The sequence below is a fragment of the Trichomycterus rosablanca genome, chromosome 19 (assembly GCF_030014385.1).
Source record: "Trichomycterus rosablanca isolate fTriRos1 chromosome 19, fTriRos1.hap1, whole genome shotgun sequence".
Classification (NCBI taxonomy): Eukaryota; Metazoa; Chordata; class Actinopteri; order Siluriformes; family Trichomycteridae; genus Trichomycterus; species Trichomycterus rosablanca.
Genome location: NC_086006.1, coordinates 25,278,492 through 25,303,495, shown reverse-complemented (window position 1 = coordinate 25,303,495; position 25,004 = coordinate 25,278,492). Strand labels below are relative to the sequence as shown.

At 40.9% G+C, this 25,004-nt stretch overlaps 1 protein-coding gene across 1 annotated transcript; it reads right to left on the bottom strand.

The window, feature by feature from the left end:
• Positions 1-13,413: 13,413 nt before the first annotated feature.
• gmeb2 (glucocorticoid modulatory element binding protein 2) lies at positions 13,414-24,462 on the bottom strand. The gene is made up of 11 exons (XM_063015921.1): positions 24,417-24,462; positions 21,443-21,573; positions 20,823-20,997; positions 20,656-20,729; positions 19,982-20,106; positions 18,973-19,076; positions 18,539-18,693; positions 17,824-17,895; positions 17,036-17,173; positions 16,674-16,796; positions 13,414-15,274 (listed from the first exon to the last, which is right to left on the bottom strand). The coding sequence occupies exons 3-11, from the start codon at positions 20,948-20,950 to the stop codon at positions 14,697-14,699; spliced, it is 1,497 nt and encodes a 498-aa protein (XP_062871991.1). The 5' UTR covers positions 20,951-20,997; positions 21,443-21,573; positions 24,417-24,462; the 3' UTR covers positions 13,414-14,696.
• Between the last annotated feature and the right edge of the window lie 542 nt (positions 24,463-25,004).

Sequence of the window (25,004 nt, the reverse complement as noted above, 5' to 3'; positions counted from 1 at the left end):
TTTTTTTTTTTATTAATGAGACTTTTTAATGGTCTCTGTTATAACTTTTTAGTGTGTTGCAGGCATCAGGTTGTTAATCATAATAATCAGTTTAATGGAAATGTAATGTTTTAAAATAAGGAGAAGAGATTTCTTTCTGCTTTTATGAACAGAGCTTTCACCACCAAGGTGGTGGTGAAGGTTTATTTTTCAGACAGATGAACCAAACATTTGCCTTGTGCTGGTCTGTGTGTAAGTGTGTGTGCGTTTTATGTATATATGCATGTGTGTGTATATGTGTGAGTGCTTATTTAGCCATGTTTGGAGCTAGGGCTTAGAGGATATAGGATGATATGTTCTATATGAACTGAGTAAGCAAGTCTCACACATACGGTAGTGAGTTGTTGGAGCAAGTTCTGACTGCAGGCTATGCTGCACCAACACAGTGACAGGACGCAGGAGAGAAGTAGGACATTTTTGTTTATCTGACTGTCTGCAGTCTTATTTATTTTCTAAACGAGTGGGCCTCAGAGACGTGCCGAAGATACATACACAGGACACCAGTCTCAGGAAAATCCTGGCCTTCCCACTGCAGACTAATAACAGTGGTTAGCCACAGAAGTTTACATACACTTGTAAGCAACATGACTTTTTGTTTTGAGTCAGACTTTGACGATTTAAAGCTTACTTGACTGTGGACAACGTCAGCTGTTGTTCTTGGATTGCATTGAACTGTTGTTTGAGCATACGACCTCCAAGTGAAAGTTCACAAAAGATAGTGTTTAACAGATAAGGAAAGTGTGTAATAGGAATATGGACACGTGTTTTTGCCTTTTCTCTCACACTTCCTCAAATATATACCAGTAGGTGTATTGTCTATACTATACTATACTATACATAACACTAGATTAAACTTACCCTAAATACAATGGAGTTACTTAATGATTGAATGTGTGATGATGATTATTATGTTTTGTTGTGTCTTTACAGGTTGGAAAACAGTTTGAGCTTTCACTTGCTCAGTGGAACGGAAAAAGCGACCAAGGACCTGTGAACTGTGAAGCTTCAGGTCCACACAAAATGCTATGCAATGAACATTTGTAGCATTTCGAACATTTAACTCGACTATGCAATGAACTGATGAACCCACATCACCCAAAGATTAAGATCTCCAACACAAAAGACTAAAGACTAAGTTGTTTAGACATTCTAGGCCTTTAATAAGCTTAATAAGGTCTTCAGTTATTTCTCTTCTTTGTCTGAACGTCACTGTCAGTGTACTGTGATAGAGGATTTGTTTCTTTTGTTTGTTTAATTGGTTGTGCAGTTTGGGACCAGACAGACGACATGTTGCACTTTGTATTTGAACCCATCGGCTCTGTTTAACCCAGAACACAATAGTGGAGAATGTTCAGCTTTCATTCATTTAATACAAAGCAAAAGGTTCTGTGGAATGTGCTACAGATTTCTGTGAATGCTCTAGAAAGTTCTGTGAAATGATCTATACAAGAGTGTGCAATATTCCATAGGTATAGTGGAGTGGATAGTTCTATAGACAACTGTGCAGTGTTTTATAGAATGCTATAGAAATATGCTTTATAGCATTTCTTTAAAGAGAAATGACCAAGTCCACAGAGCTCTGTACAGTTCTGTGATACAATGGTAAAGAGATCAGTGGAATGTTCTATAGAATAATGGTTAAATTGGGAGGACCAGAGGTATCTGTATAAAATATAATGTGAACGGTGTAGTAGTAATCAGTTGCATACACATACCCCGTCTCTCTCCTCTCTCAGCCCAGTGTTTTAATCTATTTGTTGATTAGTTTGAGGTCAAGCAACAGTCTTCTGGTTTTAAGCTCACATTCTGTGCCTTATTTTATTTTATTCAATTAAAATAACAATAAAGTGTGCTCAGGTGGTGCAGAGGTAAAATACACGAGCCCATTACCGCTAAGATCGGGATTGGAATCTGTCGGCTGGTCATGCGTCTACACATACAGGACTGGCCATATCAGTACGCTCTTCCAAGCCGGAATACAATAAGGAGGGATGCATGAGGAAGGGCATCCGGTGTAAGAAAACTGTGCCAGATCAGGTATGCGGACCAGAAGGATCTGCTCTGGCGACTCCGAAATACTGGAGCAGCCGAAATGGGAGAAAATAATAAAATGAACAGTGGACACAGCCTCACTTCCTAACAGCCTCACCAATGCAAATAGGATTTCTAACAGAGACTGGATTAATACTTGAACTTACCCTAAAGCTAAGTGTGTATGCGTGTAAAACTTACATCTTCTGACATCTTTTGTTTATTGTCCATCTTGATGAATAATATAGGGTGGGTCATACTGCAAAAATCATGTCATTATACTTTGATATTTTTACTTTACACTCAAAAAGATGGGTGGCATGGTGGCTAAGTGGATAGCACTGTTGCCTCACAACAAGAAGGTCCTGGGTTTGATCATGCAAGTGAGGTGAATTGGAGATACTAAATTGTCCATGACTGTGTTTGATATAATCTTGTGAACTGATGAATCTTGTGTAATGAGTAACAACTGTTCCTGTCTTGAATGTAACCAAAGTGTAACACATGACATTAAAATCCTAATAAACAAACACTCAAAAAGGTTTAGTTTAGTCCCCTTAAGGGTTAATTGGATTCTCAGTCTGAGGGAACACTTCATCATTCAAGGTAGAACCCTACAATCTCAAAGTCTACACTAAAACTGATCATTTCAAATTGCTTTTTTATATTTTGGCTAATTCTTTCTGTTTTTTAAAAGTGTCCTGTTATTAATAAAATGTGAAAACAATTTGAGCTGAGCTTGGGAAGCTTGAAGTCATAAAAGGATTGAACCTGTCAGCTGTATTTATTGGCTGTAATACAAACCAGTTACTGAAGCTTTTCTATTCACGATTGTTTGGTTTGGTTTGTACAGTTGTAGACTGTGTATATTAGCCAACGTGCTAACATTCTATTTATACGTTTTACATATGTTAATGAGGACAAGGCCATACACATTCTAGTAATTTAACTTGTTAGCCAACTAGTAAGTATGGACATTCAGCATAAGGCTAATAGTTGTAGGTAGTTAGCAGGTAAACAGACATGTTTATATAGACATTCTCAAATGTGTAATGGCAGTAATAATTAGACACATTGGTTTATACTGTTATAGACCAAACTGCAACCAATGGTTTTATAGTGGTAGAAGGGGCGGCACAGTGGCTCCAGGTCCTTTCTGTGTGGAGTTTGCATGTTCTCCCCATGTCTGTGTGGGTTTTCTCCAGGAGCTCCGGTTCCCTCCCACAGTCCAAAGATGTGCTAATGAGGTGAACTGGAAATACAAAATTGTCCACGACTGTGTTTGAGATTAAACTTGTGAACTGATAAATCTTGTGTAACCAGTAACTACCTGCCCTGTCATGAATATAACCAAAGTGTGTAAAACATGTTAAAATCCTAATAAATCAATCAATAAATAAATATTATGCTGTTAAATAACTAAAAAAAGAGAATAAAATTGCAATATTTACAAGTAGCATTGACCTCCATGTGTTCAACAGTGTGTCTTGTAGCTATCAGGATATCTAAAGTAAATAACACAGTGTGGAAATGGTTTTGAAAACGATAACACGACCTGTTTAAACGTAGCGTGACACTCTAGATAGTTCTGTAAACTCTTGAAATGTAAACGAATGAGTATTCATGGGACATGTAGTCACACTCATGTGTGACTATGGATTTTTTTTTTTTTCATTCCTAAAGATCCTTCTGCATGAATCAGTATTAACAGGTCAGGTTTTTGTAAAGCAACTCGATTACTGAACCTGTTTCAAGACCCCACTGCTGTATATCAGATGGTTTTAACGATCTTAGCAAGGGATTCTTATATAGTTCAAGACTATAAAAAGCTTGACTCTTCACTTCTTACTTGTCAATGTTAGTTTTGTAGCAGATACCTCTTGATTAATGAGGGTTTCTCAAGGGTACTCAATCTTTGTTGGGGATCTTTTGTTCTTAGTTTACTTACTAAATGGTTCTACCTCAAGTATTTTGGATAAAAGTGCTCAGCCATTAAACAGCGGGTGGGTAGCACTGTCGCCTCACAGCAAGAAGGTCCTGGGTTCGATTCCCAGGTGGAGCGGTCCGGGTCCTTTCTGTGTGGAGTTTGCATGTTCTCTTTTTTTTACCTACAGCAGCACTATGTAGTAATGTTTGCTGGTCAAACAGAGTAATTTAAACCTGTAGTCAAAAGTAAGAAATAAAACTCACTTCTAGTGTCTGTACAGTAAATGTGAACAGGGAAAGTCGTGATGTACAGTGCTGAGTCGATTCCACATTTTCTGTTTCTCTTTCTCCAAGTTTTCTGTCACTGTATGTACAGGTCCTTCTCAAAAAATTAGCATATTGTGATAAAGTTCATTATTTTCCATAATGTAATGATAAAAATTTAACTTTCATATATTTTAGATTCATTGCACACCAACTGAAATATTTCAGGTCTTTTATTGTTTTAATACTGATGATTTTGGCATACAGCTCATGAAAACCCAAAATTCCTATCTCAAAAAATTAGCATATTTCATCCGACCAATAAAAGAAAAGTGTTTTTAATACAAAAAAAGTCAACCTTCAAATAATTATGTTCAGTTATGCACTCAATACTTGGTCGGGAATCCTTTTGCAGAAATGACTGCTTCAATGCGGCGTGGCATGGAGGCAATCAGCCTGTGGCACTGCTGAGGTGTTATGGAGGCCCAGGATGCTTCGATAGCGGCCTTAAGCTCATCCAGAGTGTTGGGTCTTGTGTCTCTCAACTTTCTCTTCACAATATCCCACAGATTCTCTATGGGGTTCAGGTCAGGAGAGTTGGCAGGCCAATTGAGCACAGTAATACCATGGTCAGTAAACCATTCACCAGTGGTTTTGGCACTGTGAGCAGGTGCCAGGTCGTGCTGAAAAATTAAATCTTCATCTCCATAAAGCTTTTCAGCAGATGGAAGCATGAAGTACTCCAAAATCTCCTGATAGCTAGCTGCATTGACCCTGCCCTTGATAAAACACAGTGGACCAACACCAGCAGCTGACATGGCACCCCAGACCATCACTGACTGTGGGTACTTGACACTGGACTTCAGGCATTTTGGCATTTCCTTCTCCCCAGTCTTCCTCCAGACTCTGGCACCTTGATTTCCGAATGACATGCAAAATTTGCTTTCATCCGAAAACAGTACTTTGGACCACTGAGCAACAGTCCAGTGCTGCTTCTCTGGTTCAAAAGTGGCTTGACCTGGGGAATGCGGCACCTGTAGCCCATTTCCTGCACACGCCTGTGCACGGTGGCTCTGGATGTTTCTACTCCAGACTCAGTCCACTGCTTCCGCAGGTCCCCCAAGGTCTGGAATCGGCCCTTCTCCACAATCTTCCTCAGGGTCCGGTCACCTCTTCTCGTTGTGCAGCGTTTTCTGCCACACTTTTTCCTTCCCACAGACTTCCCACTGAGGTGCCTTGATACAGCACTCTGGGAACAGCCTATTCGTTCAGAAATTTCTTTCTGTGTCTTACCCTCTTGCTTGAGGGTGTCAATGATGGCCTTCTGGACAGCAGTCAGGTCGGCAGTCTTACCCATGATTGCAGTTTTGAGTAATGAACCAGGCTGGGAGTTTTTAAAAGCCTCAGGAATCTTTTGCAGGTGTTTAGAGTTAATTCGTTGATTCAGATGATTAGGTTAATAGCTCGTTTAGAGAACCTTTTCATGATATGCTAATTTTTTGAGATAGGAATTTTGGGTTTTCATGAGCTGTATGCCAAAATCATCAGTATTAAAACAATAAAAGACCTGAAATATTTCAGTTGGTGTGCAATGAATCTAAAATATATGAAAGTTTAATTTTTATCATTACATTATGGAAAATAATGAACTTTATCACAATATGCTAATTTTTTGAGAAGGACCTGTATTATATTCCAGGGTGAGTTGGTTTATTGACAGCACTATTGAACATTTAAGGCTTTGTGAAGTGTCTGTTCTTTTATGGAAACTTTAAAATTTGAAATAAATAAATAGTGAAACAATGATGTTTGACTTGCCTCTTGTTTTTATTTTTATTAAAACCTTAAAACATTTATGTAACAGCAGTCAGGCTTAAAATGATCAGCAGACACCTTCATCCAAAGTGACTTACATTACAGTTACAGTATACAGTCTGAGCAATTGGGGGTTAATCCCCACCCCAGTTATCATAGCTAATCAAGTCTGTGTAGACACCTGACCAGCCGATAGCACAGTTCAGATTTGAACCCCAGATCTCAGTGGGAGTTGGCGGTCATATTATACTGCTACACCACCTGTGTGCCCAAATACATGTTCTGTTTAATGATCCCAAATCATTTAGTAAATAAATATGTAATAACTGAGTGGATTAGTACGGAGGTGATTCATTTTCCACTGCTCTACAATTCATACTACTGAATCAAACCTTCCTATTCATATGTGGTTCTCTCTGTTTGTTTTACAGACCTACAGACCTTCTTATTAGGTCATTTAAATGACTAAGGTTAAAACGGTAGGTGGTCGACTTCTTCAGAGCTCTGTACTCACTTGCAGGTTGTTTTATATAAAAGTATCATCTGAATAGATGAATAGAGTTGAAAATATTATTGATCAGGTTAGTAATGGATTCGGTTTGGTCATTATGACCATGAATCAGCGCTGTCTGTGTTTTCTTTCCTAACTGAAGCTTAGCATCAATTAGGGCAAAGCAGAAAGGTTTCGCAATCTGCATCATCCAGAAGAAAAAGCATCGCGACACGTTACGTGCACCTTTCAGAACACTGTGTTATTAATAAAGATCTCTTTCAAGCAATAATAAACAGCAACATCTCGCTGACAGGCAAGTTGTGAAAGGAAGAAAGAGGCTTCTTACTCTCATTTTAATTAATCCATTAAACCGAGGACATCCATCAGCACTAAGATATCAAAGTCAGTGAATCACTGCTCTGTGACAAAAGAGATGCGTTTCTAAAAGGGGACCGAAGTGCGGCGAGCTGAAAAGACACAAACTAATGGGACATGCATTATCAAAAACCTTTTTCACCAAGCCACTACATTTTGAATCATGCACAGAGAGGGGGGCATATAGCATACATTACCAAAAAGGACTAATCTTAAAAGCAACACATGAGAAAAGAGCCATGTGTAACTTTAGAACAACCTTGTTTAGGTAACACAAGGATCAGAAGCAGGTAGTGTGGGATAATTTGAAGATGTCTAAAGTGGATAAAATAACAAAGTAAAAGTTAATACAAATGCTTGCAGTAAAGGTCAAAAGTTTACATACATGAATGTATGTCATGGCAGTTTTGGGATTTCACAGATTACTACAACTGTTCTTTTATCCAAAAAATTGCTTTTGTAGTCTTTCATAAACTTATTTAACTTTGTGGCATGCCTTGTTAATCACCATGATTGATTACAGTTGTTATATTCTCTGTGTCCATATAAAAGGGATTAGTTTGCACCCAATACAAAGTACATGAAAGTCAGGAACTCAAGCTGTCTCGAGCAGCCACTCCACCAACTGACGCAGCCAATCCAGCGTCCAGCTTGGATCCATATCCACCATTCAGAGTGGTATGGTCATACGCGTGGGCAGTAAAACCGGACCAGACCGAGCCTGGCATCACAGCTTCAGAGAGAGTGCAGAAAAATCAGGTTAAAACAGAGAAGCCATAAACTATATGGCAAAGATGCCTCCACCTAGAGCAAATTAACACTCAGTGAGGTGCGGAGATTGTCAGTTAAAGGAACCAGCACTGTCAGTCATCAGCGCCTCCATTAGTTGTATGGCAGGTAGGCATGATACCGTAATTCACACCCCCTTGACTATCTATGTGGCATGTGGGACTTTTACAGTGTGTAAAGTGACTACTGTCATAAAAAAAATATGCTGTGGATTGGCACCTGGTCCAGGGTGTTCCTGCTTTGTTCCCAGTGTTTCCCAGTGTCCCAGTTAAACCACACCCGCCACAACCCTGACCAGTATAATAAGGTAAATTAAAAACTTGCTGAATATAGCTTTTACAAGGCAGGATGGCTTGGACTTCATTATTTCATTGAGCATAGCCCTGGAACAGGACGTCCCAGATCCCAGTTTATATGATAGATGAGCGCCCAGAGCTGCTGCACTCCAAAAAAAAACTTGACCCATTTCCGAGACATTAGGGTTTCACACGGCACACGATGTTGTGCATCTAAATGCTCACAAAAAAAGCACATTTTAACAGCAGAGCAAGTCAAGACTGAAAATACAGTAGAAGCTAATTTTATTAAGAACATTATACTACCAAACAAACAGCATAAGAAAACAAAACATCAAGAATTAATTCATACATTGTATGTTTTACCACCATTTAGGGTTTGCAGTGGGTCCAAATCACTGGGCGAAAGGTAGGAAACACCCTGGACAGGTCGCCAGTCCATTACAGGGCACACACAAACACACTTATGGTTGGTAGCTCCAATTAGTCTGGCTGAAAGTCTTTGGACTGTGAGAGAAAACCAAAGCTCATGGAATAAACCCTCGCAGACACAGGAAGAACATACAAACTCCATACAGAAAGGTGCTCTGAGGCAGCAGTGCTACCCACCGCGCCACCTCAAACTTCAAGAATTAAATTACCATCAGGTTTATCAGCACAACTCACTGTTAGCAATCATCAATCATACAAGTACAGTAATAAGAATCTGAAGCTATTTCATTTAGAAATAGTGATCACCACTAATCAAAAATGACTGAATGGTGTAATGACTGTGCATGACAATGCCTTTTTTGTAACAACAGTGCACTTAACAGTCAGGGATATTAAATGATGGTTGGTAATCATAGATTACAAGTGAAATGCAGCAGATGATCAGCATCATATGATCAGGTGATCTGATCTGCAAGACCTGAGTGACTTCAGTAACAAGGTTATAGTACGAGGGTTCTTCAAAAAGTTTCTGCACTTTTTAAACTCTACAGTATTTATTAAGAATTTTAATGCCATCAGCAAAAATGCTTTTGGTTGAGCACGTAGCCACTGATGCAGATGCTTTCACATCATCATCACATGAAAATCTTCCTCCCCTAAAGCTTCTTTGAGCGTCCAAAAAGGTGGAAATCAGATGGAGCTAAATCCGGACTATAAGCTTTCTCTTAGTGTCTCAGACATGACAGACTACTGCTCCTCCCACCCTGACTGTTTCTAACCAAAATATAAAAGTGAGGAAACTTTTTGAAGATCCTTGTACTTCCGAAACAGCAAGGGGTGCTCACAGTCAGTCGTGGTGAGTACCCACCGACAGTGATCCGAGGGTTAAAAATCTATGAAATCTATGGAACCCCATTGGTTCAAACTGCTTTTTTAAGATCCTTTTTAATAATGGACATGAGATAAACACAGTGTATCGAAACCTTCTGTGTATGTGAATAAATAGTCGCAGTCCAGTCAAAGTGCTCCTTTGAGCAACTCCTGTCCACCATCGAAAGCAACTACAACAGTGCACATGGGAGAAATAAAATACGATTCTGTGAGATCATGTTCTGGAAGCTTGTGGTGGCCCAGCACTACCTTATTTTGTCTGTTATTTATCTGTATGCAGTGTGTAGTAAACAGGGGGCTAATGATGAAGTCCTGTTTTGATGGCTTCCAGCAATTTTGAACACGTAGGAGTTCATGCCTCATGGACCCCTGCAGTGATATTTCTATCCCCAGTGCCATATTTACCATCTTTATCACCCTTACCGCCCACCTCTCGTCTCACTGTTGCTCTTAAAAGACTTGGGGCATCGATCATGTCTCATTTTTCCACCTCTTATCTCAGCATGTCTTTTTCTCTGTCTGAGCTGTAACCCGAACCATGTTTACCGCTGTGAGCAACTACAGTACGAGTGATGTGGGAGGACGAAACGTCAGCCGAGAAGAAGATGCTAAATTCAAGGTGACTGTTGTTGTGAAGACCTCTTCAAGCAAAGAAAGTCGTGATGCCTAACTGTCAACACTTCCCTCACTTACAGCTGACCATATCAGGATCAGAACAAGTGCATCACTGGGACTGAAACAATATGAGTGCAACAGCGCCTCCAGGAGGTCAAAAAGCACATATTTTAGTCAGTTTGTCAAAAGTGTCTCTATACTAGTACCATTCATTCATTTACGTATCATTTTTGCTGATCAGGGTCACAGTGCCTCTGGTGCAACTCGGAAACAGGAAAGCAAAAAAGAAAAGCGTGACACTCAGCGGAGCATCACACGTCAATCCACCTTCTGCATGGCTATTTCCCTACAGACCAGAGGCAAGGTTTAAACCCAGGTCTTCAGGACTTCCAATCTAACATACCACCACTTTAGTGTCATCCAACTCTCACTCACTCACTTTCTTAACCGCTTATCCAATTAGTTTCGCGGGGGTGGGTGCTGGAGCCTATCCTAGCTTTTCAATGGGCGCAAGGCACACATGTAGCACCCTGGACGGGCGCCAGTCCTCCATCGCAGGGCAGACACACACACACACACACATCAAGACATCCATTCACCTATAGGGCAATTCAGTGTCTCCAATTAACCTGCCTGCATGTTTTTTGGACTGTGGAAGCCGGAGCTCCCAGAGGAAACCCACGCAGACACAGGGAGAACATGCAAACTCTGCACAGAAAGGACCCGGCATGTATTGTGTATTTATAAAGCAGCTTAAAAGTTTTGTGTGGCATGTATTAATTTCCATTAACCCCTTTATCCTGGTCAGGGTTGCAGTGGGTCCAGTGGGTCCTAAAACACTGAAAGAAAAGCAAAAACACACCCTCGACAGGGTACCAACCGCAATGCAACACACCTTTATATTCACTTATTTACTCACAACCAGGGACAATATAGTCTGGCCAATTCACCTTCTGCAGGTTTTTAGAATGTGGTGGGCTTTAGGTACCTTGAAACAGTATCCACCTCTACCATCTACACGTGAGTTTCCTTCAGGTGTCCTCTGGTATCCTTCCACCATCCAAAAATCTGCAAAAGGTGGATTGGCAGCTCTAAATTGCAGCTAGTTGTGAGCAAGTATGTGAACCCTGCGATGGATTGTTGCCTCCAGGTGGCGCCAGACTCACCACAACCCTGACCAGTATAAACTTAAGCAATTAGCAAAAAATAAACGAATAAATCAAATAATGTAATATTCAGTACTTTAATATTCAGTACCAAAAGTATGTGGACACCTACCATAACAGCTTGTTGGACACCCCAATTCAAATACTGAACATAAATTCAAAGCACTGAATTAGTAAATGCTTTGACTATTTGAAGTCCTCCTTAAGCTAACATGTCACCCCAGTAGATCATCACACGACCAGAGCTACCCAGTCTTCTCTCGTGCAATAGCTTTTGTGTTTTTATTGCACTGGTTTTAAGTCTCTGTCATGTTTATGATGTCGGATTAGTGAGTTTCCCACATGGAAATGTGCAAACTGAAAGCACCAGACCATGTTTATGACTGAATAAATGTGTTTTATATGCTGTCTGATGCACCTTGTGTGCTCCAGTTCCACTAAGGTGTTTCTGGGCAAATATCTGCTGCTGGGAGTGATGGTGGTGTTTGTGAGATTTTACTATATTTTACTTTAATAGTATCTAGTGCCTCCTAAAAGCTTAACACACACAAAACGGTGGTTTGTTTAATCTCACTTAAGCTCTTCAAATAAAATTAGTACAGTGTTTTATAGTGAGTCTGAAATGAAATACCACCAAAGTTGATATGGAACAATTTAGGACTAGAAATGTTGTAAGTTGTCCAAAATACAGCACAAGCATGCTTTGGTACAGAAAAGCAATCAGCTTCATGAACAATAATGAGTCGAAATTACAAATACAGGTACTGGAACTATTAAAAAAGTTTAACGTTCCCCAAAAAGCAATATCTAAGATTTGCTAGGTATTTTATCCTCTACAGTGCATATTATTATCAAAAGATTTGGAGTATCCTAAACTATATCTGTGTATAAAGGGCAAAATCGTGACTGCCCATGACCTTTTACCCATCAGATGGAACTATGTTAAGATAGATAATAAAAAAATAAAAAAAACAATGGCCAGAAATTTTGCCAGATTTTGAATAATTTTGATCATTAAACCAAACACAATATTACACAGAGGGAACATGAGTAGAAACACTACATTTTGTTTTATAAAACATTTTATATAATTAATTGAATATTAATTAAATATCATTATTAATTATATTCAAAATATAAATAACAAATTTTTTTCTTCTAGACATTTTAATTACCTATTACCAGACCTTTGCTGCTTGCACTCTCCTGCACTTTTGTGTAAAGTCATCAGCCACTTCTTTATGCCAGTCGCACCGTGTATGGAGAGGCTTGAACTCAGGAGATTAAACTCTCTGCGGTGGCACGCTAACACAGTGGTGGCATACACTAGCTATCTGACAGCCCAGTAGACAGACTTTAACATCCTCCATGGTTTGCCTGATTAGGAGTGGGTTCCTCCTTGGTACCCTTCCAAGAATCCCAATTAACCTAGTCTCTTTTTTGTAAAGTCATAAACAGTGACCATAGCTATGGCCCAACCTTTCACACATAACCAATTATGAACTAAGGCTAAGGCCCAATCTTTTAGAACTAAGGCTAAGGCCCAGCATTTTAGACATAACCAATTATGTCTAAAATCATGTAGACACCCAACCGACGAAAAGCATTGACAGGTGTTTAAACCCTGGACTCCAGTGGTAGTTGGCTAATTTAATGTTGGGCCACCAAAGCCACATACTTGTCTTTGTACTGTTTCTAATAAAATAAAAAATTATTTGAACAATAAAAAGAAAATGAGCTATTTGGAATTAGGATTACAGACTTGTCAGCCATTTAGAAACAAGCATTTTTCATGGAATAATAAATTATCATATATGTATAATCGTTTCCGGTATAATGGCCTGCCCATTTAATCAGTTATATCAATCAAAAAATAAATAACTGGCAACCCAGTGTGTTGCCGTCTGAGGGTCCTGATCTACGATGCTCATCGGGACACGTTCTCCTCTATAAGATCCATTCTGTTCCGTTTCAGTGCATCCAAATGCCAGAACATCGGTCATACGTGTATCAGGAGACATCAGCACACCCACACAGTGCTACACAACCCCGAGGCGTATCAACACTCAGCGCTCATAATACAGAGGAGAATTATGTTGGAGACACTGAATTCCCCTCCAGCAGCAAGAAACTCATCATTCAGCATTACGTACGTCACCCTGACCTCAAGATCATCATTTCTTCTGGATGCTTGATTCTGTAGTTCCATCTGAGTCGTTCAAGCTCAAAACCAGATGCTTCAGACAAAAAATATTAGGATGTTCGTGACATATCAGTCACTTCACAAAAATACATTTGTTTATTTATTTATTTTCAAAAGTCACCTACTCACTCCTCCCTTACATACATTTTACAAGTAAAGGATTATCTTTTAAGCCTTAGGGTTAATGGTCTTGACTAAAAGTACAACAGATGAAGCTTAGCAGATTTCCTGCTCCAGCATTACTGTACCCCAACTCCAGTGTCCTGCACAGAGTTCTGACCTCAGCCCCACTAAACAGCTCTGAAATGAACTGGAACATAAACTGAGGCTTTACTGACCAACATCAATGCCCAGCCATACGAATCCTATATGCTATTATATACTGAATGGGCACAAATTCCCACAGACATTCTTCAAAGTCAGAAGGTCACTCTGTCTTAATACCATTTTTTTTCCTATTTTATTTACGTATTTATTCCCAATTTAGTGTGGTCAATTTGTCTTCCGCTGCTGGGGGATCCCTGATTGCAGTCGAGGTGGGTATATTGCCGCTCACGCCTCTTCCGACCCGCGCGCAACCCTTAACGGAACCCTTTTTCATCCATGCACTCTGCACAGTCACCTCTCTATCTGCCAATCAGGGTCCTTACACAGCATTTGAAGACCCCTCCCACATAGTCCGGTCATCCCTCACTACAGGCACTGCCAATTATGCCCGCTAGATGGCGGCCAGCCGAGGAGTTCGGAATCTCGGCGCTGGTGCGCTAGCGGAAATATCCCGCCGTGCCACCTGGGCGCCTATACCATTTGTTTTTGAAATGGGATGTAAAACAAGCTCATGGTCAGGTGTCTAAATACTTTTGACCATATAGTGTACAACAACTATATAATAACATAATAATAACTATAAAAGGTGTGTAGCAATTGTAGCCTAGCGGTTAAGGTACTGGACTAGTAATCAAAAGGTCGCTGGTTCAAGCCCTACCACTGCCAGGTTGCCACAAAGCCCTTAACCCATAATTGCTTAGACAATGTACTGTCACAGTCCGGTCATCCCCCGGTAAGTCGCTTTGGATAAAAACGTCTGCTAAATGCTGAAAATGTAAATGTGTGAACACTTTTTAAAACTTTTATTACATTTGGAGAAAGATTCTAGTCGTTTTCTTTGATTTTGGAGATCGAATGGAAAAAGAGCACATTTAAATCAAATGTTCGGCAACACAATGTAATAATGCAGTGCAAAATTTCATTACAAAGCAGCACATAATTCTACACACACACACACACACACACACACTAGAAACTCATCACTACACACTATTTTTGTCCTTTGAATTTCTCTGAACTTTTAACTTCAGTTCTTATTGCTTGTCTTTGTTCTGCTGTTCGGTGCTTCCTTCTGGCTCCTCTGCCTGAGTTACCACAGTCTCCACTGCCGTGCTGACCGGCACTGCCATGATTGTTCCACCCCCTGCTGGCGCTGCCAGGTTTTGCAGCGTGGCCCCTGCCCCCAGCGCCGGCAGAGTGACTAGCTGGAGGGGGCTGAGCAGTCTAACAATAGCAGGCCCGGCTGTCCCGTCCGGATTGAGCACGGTGAGACCGGAGGTGTCGTGCTGCAGTTCCGCCCCCCCTGGAGATGCTAGAACCGTGTAGCTCCCGATGAGAGGCGAATGAGCCGGAGCCGAAGCTCCTATAGCGGACAGGATTTTATCCAGTGAAATACCGGCGAGCTGGGTGATGGGCAGAGTGAACTGAGCAGGCTGAGGAGGAAGAGCCATGACTGAGGCGGGGCCGGACACGGCACGGGTGAGGCGGGGTCGCTTGGGGGCAGAAGGCGTGCTGACTGGGGCGAGGGTCATTAGGACGTTGTTGAGGTGCTGGGACTTGCTCTTCAGTTCCTTGGCACGCTTTCGGTGGTCGTCACACTGACGTTCCAGAGCTGCGGGCGTGGTAAAAAAATAAAGGATTAATAAATAGTTGTAGCCTAGCGGTTAGGGTACTGGACTAGTAATCAAAAGGTCGCTGGTTCAAGCTCGCTTTGGATACAAGCGTCTGCAAAACACTGAAAATGCTCATTTAAGTTGAACTAAATAAATGGAATTAAGTTTAATTTAATTTAATTTTAATGTTTTAGTACGTAGCACTGTCGCCTCACAGCAAGAAGGTCCTGGGTTCGATCCCCAGGCGGAGCGGTCTGGGTCCTTTTCTGTGCGGAGTTTGCATGTTCTCCCCGTGTCTGAGTGTGTTTCCTCCAGGAGCTCCGGTTTCCTCCCACAGTCCAAAAACATGCAGTCAGGTTAACTGGAGACACTGAATTGCCCTATAGGTGAATGTGTGTGTGTGTGTGTGCCCTGCAATGGACTGGCATCCCATCCAGGGTGTTACTGGGTGCCTTGCGCCCATTGAAAAGCTGGGATAGGCTCCAGCACCCCCCGCGACCTTAATAGGATAAGCGGATAAGACAATGAATGAATGAATGAATGTTTTAGCACCGCTTTATGATGAGTGTTGTGATGGGTCCGGTTTCCTGGTAATCAATGAGTGCAATACAGGGCAGGACACCAATCCATCACAAGGCCTCAGCCATCGCCCCTCAGACACAGCCAATCATGTCCGTATGTGGACGCCCAACCGGCTGATAGCACCGCTGGAGATTAAAACCCTGGAGATTCAAATCCCAGCAGGAGTGTGCTACACTATATAGCCAAAAATATGTGGACAACTGACCGTTTTGGGACCCCTCCCCCATTTTAAAACCATGGACAATAATGTGGTTGTGGTGCCCCGTTTGTGGCTGTACCTTTTTAGGAAAGCATTCCATAAGATTTTGAAGTTTGTCTCTGGGAATTTGTACCTATTGAGTCAAAACATCCATTTAAGGTTAGGCAGTAGTGCTGGATGAGAGGGCCAGGCTTGAAATTCATCCCAATAGTGATAAGTGGGGTTGAAATCAGGTCGTATATCTGTGCCATTTCCATCCCCAGGACATTATATGTGTAGATTAATATGAAAATATGCTTTAAAATGCATTTTTTAATTGAGCAAAGTGTTGATCTAATTGCAAATGTAGGATATATAATTCAAAACATTTAAAAAACTCCCTATAACTGAAAATATTGTAATTTTTCATGCCCCTACTCTCAGTGTTGAACGAAGCCCTTATGATCTTACTGCTGCGCCACCCAGGCGCCTAAACCTACTATTTTTTAATATCATCTTCAGTACTACGAGGCTATTAAACAACAACACCAGGAATCATGGTTGGATGCTTTTCTTCCATCACTGTGCAGCACAGCCAACCCACAAGGCTCTATTAGAAGAATTTCAGAAGCACTTGCCGACTAAGCTCTGCGTGTACTGTTCTCTGCAGCGGTCCATCTCACTCTTATGGCTGGCCAGCACTTTCTTCACCAGGTCCAACATCCCGAAGTTCTGCACGATGTTATTTAGCAGAGCCGCATCTATAAATCAGAGACAGGAAATCCGAGTGTTATGTACAACAGATAGCGAGGAGAAACCCCAACTGACCTCACAGCAGTCTAACACGCTAGCACACCCCTGTCGAAGTGTTTGAGCTCGCGACTTTGAATCTCAGCTCAGGGGTGCGCTAGTGTGTTAGACAGCTCCCCCACCTCAGCGCTACCTTTAAATTTTAATACTACATACTAAAAAAAAAACCTGAGCAGATAAACCCACTTACCCTTAATCTGTATCGGAGGTTCTTGGATGCGTTCCTGCAGTCCTTTGAGCACCACCTCCATCTCTTTTTGCAGATCATCCATGATGTCCTCCAGCAGCCCGGCGTCCTTCAGACCTCTCCAGAATGTTATGGTGTCCTCTGAGGACCAACAAAGTCTGTTTAACTTAGAAGTTTCTTCTTTTAAAGAGTTCAAGTAAACCTATACTGCACTGTTATATACACTATATTGCCAAAAGTATGAGGACACTCCTGCCAAATACATTGATAACAAGTTTATAAAACAGTTTGGCCCTTATCTGTTTCAGCATAACCGTGACCCTGTGCACAACCCAGGGCTGGAAAAACAGCAGTGCCCTGATCCTAATCCCACTAAACAGGCTTTGGGATAAATTGGAACAAAAGGTGCAGGCCAGGTTTCTTGTCTAACGTCAGGACATGACCTCAAACGACCTCACTTTTAAATGAATTAGCCCAAATTTCCACAATACAGGTGTCCGCATACTTGAGACTGTATGTACCAGTCATAATAAGTATGCTTTCTGATGTCTGTTGTGTCTTGTTCAAAAGATTTTGGGCTTTAAAACTCATCGCTATACTGCCATTGGCGGGTCAGGCATCTACATGGTGCCACCCAAGCACTCTGAGAGCCGTATAGTGTAAAGGAGAGTCATGCTATGCTCCCTGTCAATCAACCACCACTCGTGCATGTGCCACGCCTAGCAGCAGCAGCAGTTTCTTGTCATATTTTCATATCATAACAAACTATGCTGCTGCAGTCAGACACTCACCTCCTACAGCTGTGACCCACTCTGTACTGTCTTCAGATGCGTCAGTAGAAAACGTAGCCACAGATCCATTTGCTGCAGTGAATATTACAATATTACCTTCATAATATTTAAATCTCACAATTTAAAAGTCCAGTTTTATTGATTTATTTACTCAGTTTTACTAACCACTTCATTTTTACAGGGGTCAGGGTCGTGGTGGGTTCAATGCCAGCAGAAACACAGAACACCACGGTTGGACCCCTGAGCAAGGCCCTTAAACCTCAATCGCTTAAATTGTATTCAGTCATAATTGCAAGTCGCATTGTATAAAAGTGTCTGCTAAATGCTGCAAATGTGAATGTAACGAGGACGGCACAGTGGCTCGGCGGGTAGCACTGTCACCTCACAGCAAGAAGGTCTTATGTTCGATTCTCAGGTAGAGCGATCCGGGTCATTTCTGTGTGGAATTTGCATGTTCTCCCTGTGTCTGTGTAGGTTTCCTCCAGATGCTCCGGTTTCCTCCCACAGTCCAAAGATGTGCAGTCAGGTTAATTGGAGACAATGAATTGCCCTATAGGTGAATGGATGTGTATGTGTGTGTGTGTGTGTGTCCTGTGATGGACTAGCGTACTTTTCACACATTGAATTAAACCCACCGTGACTCTGAATGGAATAAAGTGGTGGTAAAACAGACAATGAATTAATTTAAATGCTGATATAATATATCAGCTGGGACCTTCAGCTGTAGATGGAGTTAGTAGGGTCTCGGTGGACGCCTGGCTGCTGAGAGAAGCTCGTGTTCCCACCAGGTCGATCTTAGTGCTGCGACATGTGTTGGAGCACAGCTTCGAATGCTCATAGAAGTCCAGCTCTCCAGAGTCCATGATCTTCCTACAGGGCAAAAGAAAAAGTTCACAGAGTAGGAAACACAGGAAAGTAAAATACCAGTAGTTTGGCCACCTAAGCACCCAGATATTAGTTTCAATATAACTAATAGTTTCATAATAAACCAACCTGAAAAATCTGAGCTGTTTGATAGTTTGAAAGGTATTGATGAATCACAGAGTTAAAGCTACACCAAAAGTAAACACTACATAACAATGGTACACATTGTGTCCACATCAGACTCATTATAAAGATAAATAATAGCTTCGTTTCAGAGTCACACACCTTAACATTGTCCCATTGAGCCGAATCGCTCTCTTCCAGTCTTTCAGAGTGGACTTTCCAGCCAGGTACACAAACTCTTTTGGACTGATCAGGTGATTGTTGAACTGGAACACAAAGCATTACAGAGAATAAGACGACTTCATGAGCTCTGTCTTGTTTCATACACCAAGGCATAATGGCAGTCTCGAAAGTCACGGTCGGTACCCAGGACCAGTCTGGCCTCATGTAACCAGAGAAAAATGTCTTATTAGTCCAAAGCAATTGCTTTGTTTTTTTCTGTTGAGAGGTCACCCAGGTTCAGAGATATCAGAACACAAGAACAACATACAGTGTCGAAGCATTTGGGCAGATCAATCTGATTCTGCAACAGCATTTAAGTCACTATATAAACGATACATGAAATAACTCAGAAGATCAATCAGTATGTGATATACACTTGCACATATACAGGAAATGAACGTGTATATCATGACAGTCTTGTGATCTGACTAAATAATTCCCTGGAATCCCATAAATCTATAAGTTCAATACAGTAACACACCAAGACAGGATGCCAGTGCATCGCGGGGCCTCTGACACCCTCAAACATTTTAACCCTGGGCCCTGAGTTAGTGCAATTAACCGCTACACCACCCGAGAAAACAGATAAGTGGAAAAACTCACAAGCTTAACAGGCCTTTCAAAAAAAGCAGCTTTATGTTACCAGTCTTATGTCAATTTAAAGCTCAAAATGACTAATGAAAAATGACAAAACAATGTTCAAAAATCATTGAAATCCCAAAACTACCATGACATTAAAATTCCATTTAAGTGTATGTAAACTTTTAAGTACAGATTACCCAATCTTTCACATTTTCTGCATTTACCAAACTCTATTTTCCAAATTACAAGCAAAATTGTTAAGGGTTAAGGGTCTTGCCCAGGGGCCCAACAGTGGCAGCAGTGGGGCTTTGACTAGCAATCACAAATACTAAAAAAGCAGGTAATGCTTAATTGTAATTTATTTTACCTGCACACATTTTACATTGATGCCAGGGCAGACAAATTTCTTCCACATGAGGTCAGCTTTGCTGTCTCCACAGGTTATCTGGTACAGAATGTCGGTCTCCACATCTGTATCTTCTGAAAGTTTCACTGTGTGACAAATGACACCAATTAATACAACACGTTCTCTTTAAATGCTTTTTTATTGGCCTGAAACGTTCTCTGCATAGTGCGAAATAGTGACAAATTAATTGCAGATGCTTCAAGAGAAGCGCATAATATAAATAAAATATCATACTACCATCCTCTCAGACATGTCAGAAAGCCCTGATTTTGAATCAAGATTACCAGAAAAAAATGCAGTTGACTTGGAAAAAGCATCTGCATTAGAAGCTTTAAAAAATATATGACTGAAATATATGGGTGCTCGAATGGTCTATAGAGCTAGGGTATGACCACTGCCTGCCATGAGTCCACACAGACATGACTGGCTATGTCTGGGGAATAAGGGGGACACACATGACCATGACAAGAACATAATAGAAACCAAAGGCAAGGACTGAACCTGGTTACAAGAGCTGTGTAGCACCAACACCCCTATCTGCCCACAATGCCACTTGTTGATTAAAATTAAAAACATGTCTATGCAGAAGCCATTTCCTTAAACTTGCCGACTATTTACTTAAAATGATGTCCTACCAAGAACTACTTCGTTAGGAAAAGAGATGGCAGAACTGGCTTCAGCTTCCAGATGCTGCTCCACAATGTCTTCACTGCAGAGAGAAACACAGCCATGAGACTTTAAACAAAACCATGACAAAACCCGACCATCTGTGTGCCAAGCAGTAGAGAGTTTTAGTTCTCACTCTGTCTGTTGTAGCTCGGCGGTGCTCAGCATTTCCTCCATTGCTGGATTCTGGCCTGAACTGTCAGGGGTCGACACCACCACCACCTCCTCCTCTACATTGTCATTCACCTCGGAGGACAAGGCCATGACGGGAAGTTACACAGCATACAGCAGCGCCTTTCACTCTTAGAAACCTGTTGAAAGGGAAATATTAACATTCAGAGCCAGCTAAATTAATTGCCTATTTTATCAGGTACACCTTCTTTCGATATATTCAAAATGTTTATATATAAATGGCCAGCGGTCTGTGTTCCAAATATGGCATTTTATTATGTGTGGCTCAGTAGTTTGGGTTTAGACAAAGGATTTTTCCATTGAAATAGAATAAATGTTGAAATAAGCCAATTTACACACAATGTATGACACTCGGCTTCTCTTGTAAACGCTCAAGTGAAGATTCTGCTGTTTTTAAACTGCCAGAAATGTCAAACTGCCAAACAATAGATATGTAAATTCTATTTGTTATTACTTTGCACTGATAGACAGACTTATTTGTATAGATAAAAGCAAGATTTACAGTTTAGGATATAAAATAACCTCCTGTAATTTTTATTATAATGATATTTCTAGTGTACTGACCACTCAAACTGAAGAATATTTTAGGTTAATGCAAACTTCTCGTAGAGAGACTTCCACCTGCTTTCCAACATGAGTGACTGAGTGGTTTGCAAGCCAGATCCATGAGGCGCTTTACATTAAACAGAAGGAAACTGCAAAGAAAAAAGTAAGAAAATGCATTAAGATCATATTTTTGCCTTAATTAAAGCCCTTAATACTGATATTAGTGCTGGGAGCGTACTGTAGCATAGTTAATACAACAACTGTAGGCTTCAGTAGGCAGCAAATCATATAATATTCCTCTACAGACAGTCGAGAGAGAAGCTTTCAGAGAGATAATTAAAACTCTGGATTCCAGGTATGTCTTACAGGGCGCAAATACTTCAGGTCAGTCTCTAAACCAACGTTATAAGTGAACTGGAAGTGGAGATAAATAAAGTCGTCCACTTTTCTACAACAGACCTGTGGTCAAGTTGTACAGTGGAGTTTGCAAACGTCGCTTTATTTGTTAAAAGGAGAGCTGAGGGTTATTGAACAATACTTAAATAAAAAGTATTTATTGCAACTGTTTTACACAAACTGATTCTATCATATACTGTATTGTGTCATTTTGTAGGGCCAAGCACAGCTTACAGTACTCAAAACCTTCACTATATATATACAGTGTATCACAAAAGTGAGTACACCCCTCACATTTCTGCAGATATTTCAGTATATCTTTTCATGGGACAACACTGACAAAATGACACTTTGACACAATGAAAAGTAGTCTGTGTGCAGCTTATATAACAGTGTAAATTTATTCTTCCCTCAAAATAACTCAATATACAGCCATTAATGTCTAAACCACCGGCAACAAAAGTGAGTACACCCCTTAGTGAAAGTTCCTGAAGTGTCAATATTTTGTGTGGCCACCATTATTTCCCAGAACTGCCTTAACTCTCCTGGGCATGGAGTTTACCAGAGCTTCACAGGTTGCCACTGGAATGCTTTTCCACTCCTCCATGACGACATCACGGAGCTGGCGGATATTCGAGACTTTGCGCTCCTCCACCTTCCACTTGAGGATGCCCCAAAGATGTTCTATTGGGTTTAGGTCTGGAGACATGCTTGGCCAGTCCATCACCTTTACGCTCAGCCTCTTCAATAAAGCAGTGGTCGTCTTAGAGGTGTGTTTGGGGTCATTATCATGCTGGAACACTGCCCTGCGACCCAGTTTCCGGAAGGAGGGGATCATGCTCTGCTTCAGTATTTCACAGTACATATTGGAGTTCATGCGTCCCTCAATGAAATGTAACTCCCCAACACCTGCTGCACTCATGCAGCCCCAGACCATGGCATTCCCACCACCATGCTTGACTGTAGGCATGACACACTTATCTTTGTACTCCTCACCTGATTGCCGCCACACATGCTTGAGACCATCTGAACCAAACAAATTAATCTTGGTCTCATCAGACCATAGGACATGGTTCCAGTAATCCATGTCCTTTGTTGACATGTCTTCAGCAAACTGTTTGCGGGCTTTCTTGTGTAGAGACTTCAGAAGAGGCTTCCTTCTGGGGTGACAGCCATGCAGACCAATTTGATGTAGTGTGCGGCGTATGGTCTGAGCACTGACAGGCTGACCCCCCACCTTTTCAATCTCTGCAGCAATGCTGACAGCACTCCTGCGCCTATCTTTCAAAGACAGCAGTTGGATGTGACGCTGAGCACGTGCACTCAGCTTCTTTGGACAACCAACGCGAGGTCTGTTCTGAGTGGACCCTGCTCTTTTAAAACGCTGGATGATCTTGGCCACTGTGCTGCAGCTCAGTTTCAGGGTGTTGGCAATCTTCTTGTAGCCTTGGCCATCTTCATGTAGCGCAACAATTCATCTTTTAAGATCCTCAGAGAGTTCTTTGCCATGAGGTGCCATGTTGGAACTTTCAGTGACCAGTATGAGAGAGTGTGAGAGCTGTACTACTAAATTGAACACACCTGCTCCCTATGCACACCTAAGACCTAGTAACACTAACAAATCACATGACATTTTGGAGGGAAAATGACAAGCAGTGCTCAGTTTGGACATTTAGGGGTGTAGTCTCTTAGGGGTGTACTGACTTTTGTTGCCGGTGGTTTAGACATTAATGGCTGTATATTGAGTTATTTTGAGGGAAGAATAAATTTACACTGTTATATAAGCTGCACACAGACTACTTTTCATTGTGTCAAAGTGTCATTTTGTCAGTGTTGTCCCATGAAAAGATATACTTAAATATCTGCAGAAATGTGAGGGGTGTACTCACTTTTGTGATACACTGTATATGCTGAAATGAAAATGTTTTATATTCTATGTTCTTATGACAGTAGAATAAACATAAACACAGACATATAAAAAGTCCCAGTCATACAAAACATAAAACATACCGTGATATACCGATAGCCCTAACTGATATAATTATATAGTATATAATTATTATAATATATATTATAGTAGAATAATACTATATAGTATATTGTAGTATATAATCCAGACAATAAATATACAGAGATCTGAGAATTTATATTCATTTTTGGGTACACATAGGGGTCCTTATATGCAAAATTAATAAGAAAATGAACAAAACGTGTCATTTCATCAGGATTGTCCCAATTCTTGCATAAAATTTTATATTTTCCTCAACAAAAACACCTAACCTATAAAAAGAGACAGTATTAAGCTGGTTAGTTGTAGATTTTTGTTATTATTGTCTGCATTTCCAGGACATTTTTGGTAAATTGTGTAAATAATGATTGTTTACTTATTACAACCACTGTTCAGGTCTCAGTGCAGCTCAACTGTACCTCAATGCTACATATCAACAAGCTAACTAAACTAACGAACAAAACCAACCCATATAATCAACTGTCTTAAAGAGAGATTTAAAAAGACACCCATCTATACTACAGTGTTTTACATGACATACTTATATATCTATTTAGCTGATAATTATAACAGTTAAAGATGTTTTACCTCATTAGCTTGTGTTTAGGAAGTGCGTTAGCCGGGTGTACGTCGCGCGCATGCGCAGTCACCATAACGCTCCTGCGTGTTAGGGTCTCTGCAGTTCTTCCTTCAACGTTACCCTAAAATGTACACAAACGCGCGGCTTAAAAAGTGTTTCGATGTGAACAACAACCGCAGATATAACAAACTTAGCTATACGAGACGCAGACCACTTATAATACCCTTAATATCATATATACATATACTAAGTACAATGAAACTCTAGTCAGAGCCAAGGGTCTTCCATTATACAAGGGTCATCAGTTATACTAAGTACTGGTTGGAACAGTCATTTACATTTTCAGCATTTAGCAGACACTTTTATCCAGAGCAACTTACAGTATACAGTCTAAGCAATTGAGGGTTAAGGACCTTGCTCGAAAGCCCAACAGTGGGAACCTGGCAGCTTGGGGGTTTGAACCTGCAACCTTCAACTTACTAGTCCAGTACCATAACCACTAGGCTACAACTGCCAGGAATCAAACCCACAACACTTCAATTGCAGAAGGAAAGTAATCAAGTCAGGCCGGGCTCTGTGTATTTCCCATGCTCTTT